The 11,278-nt window shown below is 35.1% G+C and overlaps 1 protein-coding gene across 1 annotated transcript in view; it reads left to right on the top strand.

Annotated features, from left to right (window-relative positions):
* LOC118195907 (Iroquois homeobox protein 5a-like) overlaps positions 1-10,286 on the top strand; it is a 167,777-nt gene extending 157,491 nt beyond the window's left edge. Inside the window, exon 7 of the mRNA XM_035367247.2 lies at positions 8,445-10,286. Within this exon, the coding sequence (XP_035223138.2) occupies positions 8,445-8,578 (134 nt within the window). The 3' untranslated portion in view covers positions 8,579-10,286. The remainder of the gene's footprint in view (positions 1-8,444) is intronic.
* The last annotated feature ends 992 nt before the right edge of the window (positions 10,287-11,278 follow it).

Genomic DNA, 11,278 nt, shown 5'->3' with positions numbered 1-11,278 from the left:
AACAGGTCCTGCTTAACTGGCAAGCCAATTGCTTTGTCTTCAGTTAATAGAAAGCTGACTGTATATATATAAAAAAATGAAATAACTTGAGATATGTTAAAAACTTATGTGTATATACATTCCCAGGTAATAAATATTAATAATAAACAAAAAATATTAAGAAAATTCTTCACTTCACGTATAAGTAAATATTTATTTTATTTATGAATATTATTAAAAAGAAGTGGCACACAAGAAACATAATTTGTCCCAATTCCTGACTAGAAATCTATTTCCGCGGAGGGAAGCTCTCTCAAGTACTATATTTATTGGAGTGGTAGTCATTTGGAAATTGTACGATATTTTAATATAACCCCCTTAAAAAATTGAAAATTCTCTAATTTTTTGGCAAACTCTGTTTAATTTCTTATCTATTTATCAGAGAAGATTACTCATGGAGTACAATGGTTCTGGTATTGATCAGGAATTAAAGTTTTCTTTAGCAGCAGGCATTAAGAGCATAAATTTTCATAAAATCAGGGTCACACGTTATTTCTCGTATTACAGCAGCATCAGTTTTCGTAATTCAGTAACATCAGCTATTTTGTTCTTATTAATTAAGCATTCCACTACTTCCATGACATTTCTCATGAAGGTGGATTTATTAAAAATTTCGATTTCTTCGTCACTCCAGCTTTGGAGATCAAAATAAAAAAAAGATATTGCGAAACATCAGAATAAGTAGTTCATCTTTTTATTTATGTAGTGCTTCGAAGCATTCTTAACTCTCAAAATCGTAAAAAAACAACCTTGTATTTAGCGTAGGTATAATGAAACACTCAATCGATTTCGAGGGCAGCTAAAGGTCCCTCCTCATCAGGAGAAAGAAATACATAGAAAGAAGAAAATAGGAGTCACAGAACCACGTGGTTCTTATCAGCATTGCACGTGGTTATAACTAGATTTTTAATCAGAGTATGTTGACGACACTTTCGCACTTTTTGACGGTTATAAAGAGGATTTATCCGAGATTCTATCTATTATGAATTCAATTGATCCAGCCATCCAATTCACTCTTGAAATTGAATCCAACAATTCCCTCCCCTTCCTCGATATTCTTATAATCCGCAATGAAACCGATTTTAGCACCACTGTGTACCGTAAACCCTTTGCAGTTTGTTTACCACCCCATGCCAAGTCATGCCACCCCGTTAAGCAAAAAATGGCTTCTTTTTATTATTATGTTTTCCGCGCGCTTAAAGTTTGTTCCTCTGAATCTTTGCTTACCAATGAATTTAATTATTTGAGAGCAGTTGCGATTGACCGTGGATTTTCTCCCGTGATTATTGATAAAGCCGTTAAAAAATTTTCAGATTCCCATCAAAGAAGACATTCCACTGTTAGAAATAATATTAATGACCTTGTCATGCTTCCATTTTATCCTTCTGTTAGCTATAAAATTGTACGGATTCTCCAGAAATTCAATTTTCAAGTCGGTTTCTCCCCTATTAATAAAATTCACCCTTCGATTCTAAAAGATTGCGTTTTTGTCTTGAATTCTTGGGGAATTTATAGTATATCGTGTCAGTGTGGTTTAAGATATATTGGCCAAACAAAAAGAGCGTTGAAGTTTCGTATCAAGGAACATGAATCTTATGTCAAAAAAGGCGAAATTAACAAGTTTTCAATAGCGTATCATAGTTGGACTTTTAACCATAATTTTGATTTTGGGTCTGCAAAAATCATCCAAAAGGCTTCTTCCATAGGTGAATTGGATTTTCTTGAGGCTTTTCACATTCACAAAGATTTAGCAAGTTTAGTTAATGATTTGAAGTCCAATCCAGTCCTTCCTAATGCCTTTAAAATTCTACTATCTTAATTCAGTTATTTTTGCCGATAGATGGCGTTACCTCCTCGCGTTTGGTACTACCGGAGGGTATAAAAATCCGTTCAGTGGTTGTATTGTGTTGTATTTAGCACTACCGATTGATGTTGTTTAATTATATTTGAATTTGTCATTGGAACTATTGCTGTAGTGTATCTTCTCGTATTGTTGTCATTGATTTCCATTGTCTTGGGTCCTCCTTGAAAGCTATGATCGCTCGTCACCTTTTGCGAACTGGTCCGATTGGATTGTCTTGCTCCTTTTGGTACTTCTCTTCTTCCCCTTATCTCCGTTTTCTCATCTGAGATTTTCTCCACGTCCGGATTTATTTATGTCAAGTGCCCTTGGGCTTTAATTTTGGAACCGGCAACATTGCTCTTCGCAATAGCTCGGTCAATTATAGAGTCTAAGCCTCTCGCTCCCTATTTTAACTTCGCTAATATTTCTTTATGCTTGATCAAATAGCCTGGCTCAGTAAAAGTAGGCGGCCAGTGCAACTCTGATTAAAAATCTAGTTATAACCACGTGCAGTGCTGATAAGGACCACGTGGTTCTGTTACTCCTGTTTTCTTCTTTCTATGTATTTCTTTCTCCTGATGAGGAGGGACCTTTAGCTGCCCTCGAAATCGATTGAGTGTTTCATTATACCTACGCTAAATACAAGGTTTTTTTTTTTACGATTTTGATTGTCACATTAGCATGTTTCTCTTCTAGTCTATTCTTAACTCTGTTTATTCACAATTGTTAATTCGCCATATTACTAATTAATTTATATTACATCATTCCGTTAGTAATTCGTGATTCCAGCTATATAAGCTGCAGTGCAATAAACATGATTTCGGATATATGTATCGTTCTTTTCGATTACTTCTTTCCCGGGAACCATGTATTTCCTACGCAAGTTATCGTTTGCTTGGATCCAGTGACTATCTATTGTCATGGATTAAAAAACTGAGCAAATGATTTGTTCCAAATGGCAAACATTAACTCTTTTCCTTTTTCGCTCTTGCGAACCAACAACTTGCGTCGATTTTCTGCATGTTTGGGGAGTTTTTTACATCTAACCTAAAATAATTTCACAAAAATTTAATGGTTCTTTTATGTCTGAAGATATCTGCCAGCCTACGGTTGTTTCTCAGGATACAAAATATATTCTTTGCAGTATATCTTCGGATTCCACGCACATTATTAATTTTGAATTTTCTGTCTTCTTTGTGGTATCACTGTCGCTTTCACATTCACTATCTATTACGCTGATTTTTCACCATGTTACACCTCTTACATTATCGCTATCTTTATCACTACTTTCCTTCTCTATATCAACAAGTAATTTGGCACATACGTAATTTCGTTCTTCAGCAATGAAAACTCGAACTTTTCTTCTATAGAACTGATTCCTTCATCGTATTCAATTTTTTCCTTCATCGTATTCAATTTTTTCCTTCATCGTATTCAATTTAGTAATTTGAAAACTAAACTTAATTGGCTCCGTAACTTTGAAAATGATATTGCTATTACCATGACAGTCGAGTTCGAACTAACGTGGAAGAAGCATACATAACAGAATAAATCTAAACGTATTTAAGAGTAAAGATTGGCAGTTATTTTATACGCGTGTATTATTGAATACACTCAGGAAACGATTTTACCCAAACTAAACATAAATAGATATCGTTACGCTCCAATTATCACGTCAAATCAAGTGCTGACCGAGAATCACCTCCCGAGTTACCGCATCAAATTAAATACTGACCGACTGTCACAAAGACAAAGTGTTAATCGTGATATTTTTCGAGCAAATTGTAACTAAGTATATGAAGCTCGATACTTTATTTATAACCGTGAGACGAAAAGGTTGTCATGTGCTTGTGTTTAAGAAGGTTGACCACAGCCACAGAAATGTTAAATATAGTTCCTTTAGAAACGCTTGTCACAGACAAAAATTGGCTGATACAAAAATTTGATAGGAAACTGTCATTAAATTTTTCGTGAACTGGGCTGAAAATCGTCTAAAATTTTACATGGCGTGCAGGGTAAATATTGCTTATCACAGGCACGTGTATATGAACGAGCTTGTTTGAAAGATGATCAACAGTAATTGTTGATCATTTGAAAGATAGAGTTTAGGTGCCGCTGCCACTGCGTGAATAGCACAGATGTGAATCTTGAGCGTTTGCATGCGTGAACGTTCTGTCTGGTAAAGCCAGATTTGGCAGGGAGAGGAACGACCTTACAACACAATGACGCACCAATTCATTCAGCCCGCTTGATTTCGGTTTGGATTATTTAATTACGGCAAAGCACACGAGAGCTATCTACCTAAGGGGAGGGATGCCTTCGTGGAGGACTTTCTAAAGGAAATTGAGTCGTATACACGTTACATATGGGGAAAACAAACCGCTTATGCAGCCAGCCTTTTCCGCGAGAACTCCTGACCGACTACCAGTATTTAGCAACTTTACCGCTCAACTGCTGGTGGGTCCAGCACTTTTGGGAAACTGAGTATTTAGCAAAAACGAAATTTACTCACCTTACAGTCCAAATTTCGCATATTCCCCAAAGTAGAAATCTGCAATAAAAAAACATTTTGATTCTCTTGAAGGCATTAGAAAAACACAATTAAAGTTTTTCAACCGCATAACTTTTTTTTCGTCCACTGGCAAAATTTCTACTACAAGTTCATTTGAATTGCAAGGGAAATACGAAGAAGGAGTCTAAGACTGATTTTCAGTTAATTGCTATAGTTTGACCGTCTCAAGCGCAACCCTGGTTGGCATTCTGCCAAAACACATAGACTCGTCCAAAAGGGGCGGTATTACTTGCTGCGACGTGAAAGGTCTTCTCTTCTCCGGAAAGAGCTATGCTAGAGGGAAAGAAAGTTCCCCTCCTTCCACCCTATTTTGAGAAAAATTCGGTCCGAATGGCGCACTCGTGTTTGCGCTCATGGTCGCGGATGAGGCGGTCGAACTATAATAAATTTTTTTTACAACAAAACTCTCACAATTTAACCATTGTACATCATACGTCTGACATTTTAGAAATCTTCTATTCGATGTTGAAGATCTGCATTCTGGTTGCTGATTTAAATCAAAACCTCAATCCCCAAAGAAGTACCGAACAGTTTGGTTTGGTTTATTTGAAAATGGCAAAGCACACTAGAACTATTTGCTTCAGAGGAAGGATGCCTTCGTAGAGGACTTTCTAAGAGGAACTGGTTCGTATCTATGTTACACATGGGAAAAATCACGGAAACGCCCAGCCAGCCAACCCATTATCCTGGAATTGAATCCAAGTTGAACTACCAGTGTTCAATGCCTTTACCATTCGACCAATAGTGGGCCTAGTCTTTTATAGACTGAATAATCAGTGATCATTAACGAGTTACAGAAAATTTCTATTTAACTACATGAAACTTGAGTTTGTCTCGCTAATGTGAGTATGCGCTTACCCGAATTTATATATATGAATTTTTAAATAAAATAAATTTTTATGGAGTTGTCGAAAAAAAAAATTTTTTTAAGTCTGTTGTCACCGATGAAACTCTTACAGTAAAATATAACTTTGGCAGTAAGAAAACGAACATCGTGGAAAAAAACACATTATTGGGTAGAAAGCTCTACCATGGGTGCAATAACAATAATCTATCCTATTTATTATAACGTGAAACTAAAGAATAAACCTTGTTTTTCCAAGCTTCTGTTTAGGTTACTTACGATATTTCACTGTGGTTTAAATTTTGTAATCGATTTTTAATCTATATCATGATTAACTATAGAATTCAAATTTTGTACAGACTCTGTTGGCCAATGATAATTTGGTGAAAGAATTTTATCAAAATTCGATTTAGAATTTTTAATTTGATGTTTAAACTTTTTTCCTCGTGTGTCTTCGTTTAATAAATAAGCATGTCAGAAATTCACAATTTGCACCATTGAATAGAGCGGAATAAAATTTTTTCAATGAAACTTGTATGAAAATTATAACTTAATTTTGGAATTTTCGGTGAGTTTTTGAAAATCGCTCGATTTTTCAGACTATCTAATATTTATGATTTTTAAAATTTCAACTTATAAAAATGTATTGCATATAAAGTTTTTTTATTTTCACAGATTTCAAAACAAACTCTTTTAAAACAAGAATGATAAAAAAGTATTATTGAGCATTTGTCTGTAATTATTTTAAAAACCATTATTGCAGTCTGAAGCAGACGAGAGAAAAAGAGGAAAAATTGCTTTTGAGTTTGCCATCGTGGATTTTCTTATTCTCTGAATAACATTCAGTTATTTTTCGTTATTATATAATTTTCTTATAATTTATTACTTGTGGTGTTTTAATAATGACTAAAAATTTCATAATAGATAAGTGTAATTGAGACTAAAAAGGTGGATAGTAAAATTCTATTATAGAAGATTTTTATACATTAATCTTTTATTTAAAATAGATGGGATAATTAGTGATCTAAAGGGGTAATAATAATTTGTCCTAGAGTTTAATGGAAATACTAGAATGAAAAATTTTATTTACAATATCTGTAAATAAAATTAGTATATAATCTTTTATACCCACAATTATACCCACAGAAGTATATGATAAATTATTTTTCTCCTGTTAATGTATAAATTATCATACCCATTTTAAATAAAAGTTTACTGCACGCAAACATTTTTTTAAATTGTATTTTATCAGAATTTTGTTTTTCAGCATTATTAACAAATGTGTATTACAATGTAAGGTTAATTTTATTTCACTCTAAAACTACACACTCGTTTAATCTTCCTAAGCTACATATGAATTCTCGATCTTCCCTGTAATTTGAAATCCAAAACACTAATTCAATAAAAACAGGAACAAAATCAAACTAAACGTATATTGGTAGTATAGACCCATAGATCATAGCTAAAAATTAAACAAACTGAACAATTGTCATTGTGGATCTGGAAAAGTTAAATATGTGGAAGGAAACAATAATTAAATACCTGGGAATATGTCTTCTAATGGTAGCTCGATGTCTAAGCACATATGCACATTATACTAGGCAGCACATATACGTACTAGGCAGCAAAAGTAAAAAGGCGCGTGGCAATACCTCTTAATATAACTAGTCATGGTGCGCTTTTGAAAAAGTAGCATCTCAAAGTTAATGAAAGAATTTCCATCTGTGCTGATTCCAATCTGTTAACAATCAACACTATAATCAATCAAAATTTGTACACCTCTCCTGCGAACAGTTACGCAACTGAGGGAATCGTCCCGCTGTGAACCCCCATATCAGGCAGGGGGAGGGTCGTGGCAGGTAGGCCACATAAAACGAGTTCGACTTTATGGACTGGAGTCGTGGGGCACAAATCCAAAACTTAGCTTCAGCCCAAAATTACAAAATCCACTTAGGACTTTTAAACTAACTTCCTTAATGTTTGGAGAACCGGGTCCCACACCGGCTCTTAGCCTCGGACAGAATAACTCCAAAAAACCTCCGTTACTGGTCCGGGCCCGAGGGGTCACCACTCCCTGTTCTCGGCTTTTCGACGGAGGCGTGACCTGAACACCTGATGGACTTGACCGGTCGTTTAAATGCCCCCGCCAGTACTACACGGGCAGCTCGTCCCATCAGGACATTAGCTAGCAAACTCGGTGCCGTCCAACACCGTGGTGCCGTCCCACACCAAGCTACAGAACCATCTGGTATACGTCTTACGCCTTTCCCTCGAGGTCCAGCCATACATATGACCCAACCCCGGGCTCTGGAACCGCCAGACTCGTGATTTTATACCCCGTGGCCGAGACTGCCTAGGTACAGATCCTAGCCAGTAGCTTCGCAGAGTTCTCTACGTCGACCGCCGGGGGGTGATCAACACTATAAGCACAAATTGCGATCATTGACTTTTGTAGATTCTGGACAAATCAGGTCAGCGGATTTAAATGTAAAAGTTATTCTTCAGTGTTTGGCAATGTATATTTTATTTCTATCATACGCAGCGTAGTTGCGCACAATATCAAAATGTAGCACTCTGTGTAACTTAATACTGATATTCTATGTTCAATAAATGGCGACTGCTTTGTCGTCTACACCTTGATTGTGGTGGCTGGTAGGTAGAAGTTTTGTTCAGGTGTGTGGAATGACAAATTCTGTTGGTTATCTTTTGACATCTTACTTCAGAAGCCATTCCATCGGTTTGAGTAGTATGGTAGTATGGTATCTTTATGTTGAAAGAATTTAATTACGGCTGCTCATCTTTTGGCAACTTTCAAATTATGTAACCCATACTGATTCTTTTTTTCAAGGACAAAAGAAAAACTAAGCTTTAACAAAAATAGCAACCGAAGAAAAAAGGAAGCAAATGAAAAAATAAATAATGGAGATAAAACTGCTGGATCGATGGTCATTCTTCCCTCTAATTCATAATGATATCACTATATAGCTATTCGTGAGGTTAAATAAATCCCATTTATCATCACATTTGGCCCTTTGGCGTACATTTACTGCTGCCGCTCCATTAATTGAAAAGTACCAATAACTCTGAATAGTATTAATTAAATGCCTATCTTCTTTCTATTACTTACATTTATGTTTTATTTCCAGAAGAGAAGATGGAAAGTTTCTCAAACAGTCACTCTTCCGGATTACCTCAATCTTCAACGTCCAACCCGAATTCGGACTGTATCTCCGAAGATTATGACGATCCCTCGCAGTTTTCGACCCCCAGCGTGCGATAATCCGGAGTTCGACTACCTTCCCAGCCCACAGCCTCCAAAAGCACCGGTGATTCTTTTCGTTTGGCTCACACGCGATAGACGACCATCAACGTACACTACGTTCACAGAACTTTGACGAACTTCGAAAAATGTCAGCAATAGGTCTCTCTCTATATACATATATGCGAACACATATCTCTTCATAAATAATAAATATATATATAACATTGTAAACTTGGAAACTCAGGCTGTTTTAACGTATTCCGCTTGTGTCTGTTTGCACGCAGAAACAAATGAAAGTACATTTTGAAGGACAGCACTGTTTTTACTACTGCTGGAAGCACGTTCAAATTTGCACTTCAAGCAGATAGTTTTGTATCTAGGCAATATGGATAAACTCCAACTTTTTCACAGCAATGCAACACGCTCTGAAGAGTGGGACCGGTTACCTTAAACCTTCGAAGCTATATATGTGTTGAGCATGATGCAGATAATGGAAACAATTCCTCGTGTTCAACAAAATTCAACTCGAGTGACGCCCAGAAGACAAGATACTCCGAATGAGTGTTTTTATCAGTTGTGTATTTTATTCCATTTACTTCGTTTATCGCTTTTCAGAGATCTGTGTTCCAAGTGTGATATTCTGTATCTATAAATTCCTAAAAAGAAAAACAAATATTCGCTGTGCGATTGATTATCTAACTTTGTTGACATCGAAGAAACACAATTAAAAATGCTTTGGGTACTTACATATTAACTGATATCCACCGATATACCACTAATAATCTATTGGCGATGAAATATACTTTCAATGTCAGCAAATACGCTAAGAATTATTAATGTTTTTTAAAAAATAATAATATTTTTTAAAAAACATTTTCTGCCTATATTGTATTACATATATTCCTTCAAAATCTCATTAAATTGTTACTCTCAGCTGATTGTTTCTACTACTATATGAGCTTTGCTAAATAGAAAAGCAAGTAGCTTCTCTCGACCCAATTCCAAGTTCTTAAGATAACAGTTATTGACATTATATTTCCATCCTATATCTTGTGTCATATACGCTTTCATTACAAAAGAATTTGAATGCTCATGAATTTTTCGTAGTAATCATATGCCTGGAAATAATAAATTACTTCTGCTTAATTTCTCGGCATATCTAGTAAAATGCATGACAAAAAATGCAGTAAAAATTAACATAATATGAACAAATATGGTGGCTAGAATTTTCCATTAAGAAAGGTATACCAGAAAAGGGCAAGACACATATGCTGCTTGCTCCAATTGATTTGAAACTGATGTTGAATTTAAAAAAAAAAATCCTCCCTTTATCAATAAGTAAATAAATAAATATAAATAAAAGTAAAAAAAAGAAGAAAAATCTTAGCTTTCTAGAAGAATCGAGCAGATTCTAGTATTACCAAACATTTGCAGGAATCAGGGTTAAGTTGGAAATTTTGATGGGCATCAGTTAATACACAAGTACCATGCTTTGTTTGTTATACTTTTATTGTCAAAGATGTTTCTTTCTATTTAATATAAAAATTGTTTTCAAGGAATATAAAGAATATATGTGTGTTTTATATGCAGGAATTAAAGAATCTGATTTTTAGTGATTTCGATGAAATGATACATTGACAAGCGTCTAATTGTTAAGTGCTTTAAATATTTCTGGTTTCAGCACAGTTACTTTTTTACAATAAAGCTTAGCATACAGTTGTCAAAATATGAAGTTATTTCTCTATTTCAACAAAGCAAAATCATCTTTTCAATGTATTGTTCATTCGATATATGTAATATCGTAGATTATTCGTCCATAATAAATAGGCTGAAAATCATTTCAAATATTTATCTGTGAGCTGATTTTGCGGGATAATTCTTAACTCCATTAACTTCTCCATTCCCCCAACTATTAAAGCGAATTATCACTTTTGACGGATACTATAATAGATATCACAAGCAGATGAATAATAACGGAAGCTCTGAATTAATATCCTGCCAATTAATAAAATAACTGCAAACTAAAGATACTGATGTTTTTGGTAACATTAAACAAAGTAAAATCGATATGCACTTTAATAATAAAGAAATAACAGGTTCTGCTGTTTTCAAGAGAAAAACACTTTTAAAATTACATTAACTAATTAGCGTAATAAAAGCGTATTAAAATTACATTAACTAATTAGCGTAAAAGCTGGTTAAATTAAGTTAATTGATTGGGTCGAATTTAAGGAGGAGCTAAATAAACAAAAGCTATCTGCATAGCGGCAGGAATGGCTTCATAGAGTATATTCTGAGTGGAACTACTTTGTATCCACGTTGCACGTAAACTACGAAAGGTTAGGTTAGGTTAGGTTATTTAATTACGACAAAGCCTCGAGGGCTATCTGCCTAAGGGGAGGGATACCTTCGTGGAGGACATTCTAAGGGAAACTGGCTCGTATTCATGTTACACATGGGGAAAACCACGAAAACGCCCATGCAGCCAGCCCGTTCGCAGGATTCGACCTCGAGCCGAACTACCAGTGTTCAGCGATTTTACCGCTCGGCCGCTGGTGGGAAAGCTACGAAAGGAAAAACGTTGCATAGGTAAACTACGAAACCTCCAATGTTACTGAAGATTCATAAATTTTCTGCAACGTATTTTTTTGTATAACTTACATATATCGATTTTTTTTCTGAAAATAATTTGATTACTAACAACGGTATAGCTTTGTA

This window comes from Stegodyphus dumicola, chromosome 5 (assembly GCF_044657685.1).
Source record: "Stegodyphus dumicola isolate Sdum_Otavi_A_Nest chromosome 5, ASM4465768v1".
Lineage (NCBI taxonomy): Eukaryota > Metazoa > Arthropoda > Arachnida > Araneae > Eresidae > Stegodyphus > Stegodyphus dumicola.
The sequence above is the reverse complement of the archived record's forward strand: the minus strand, read 5'-3'. Positions and strand labels throughout refer to the sequence as shown.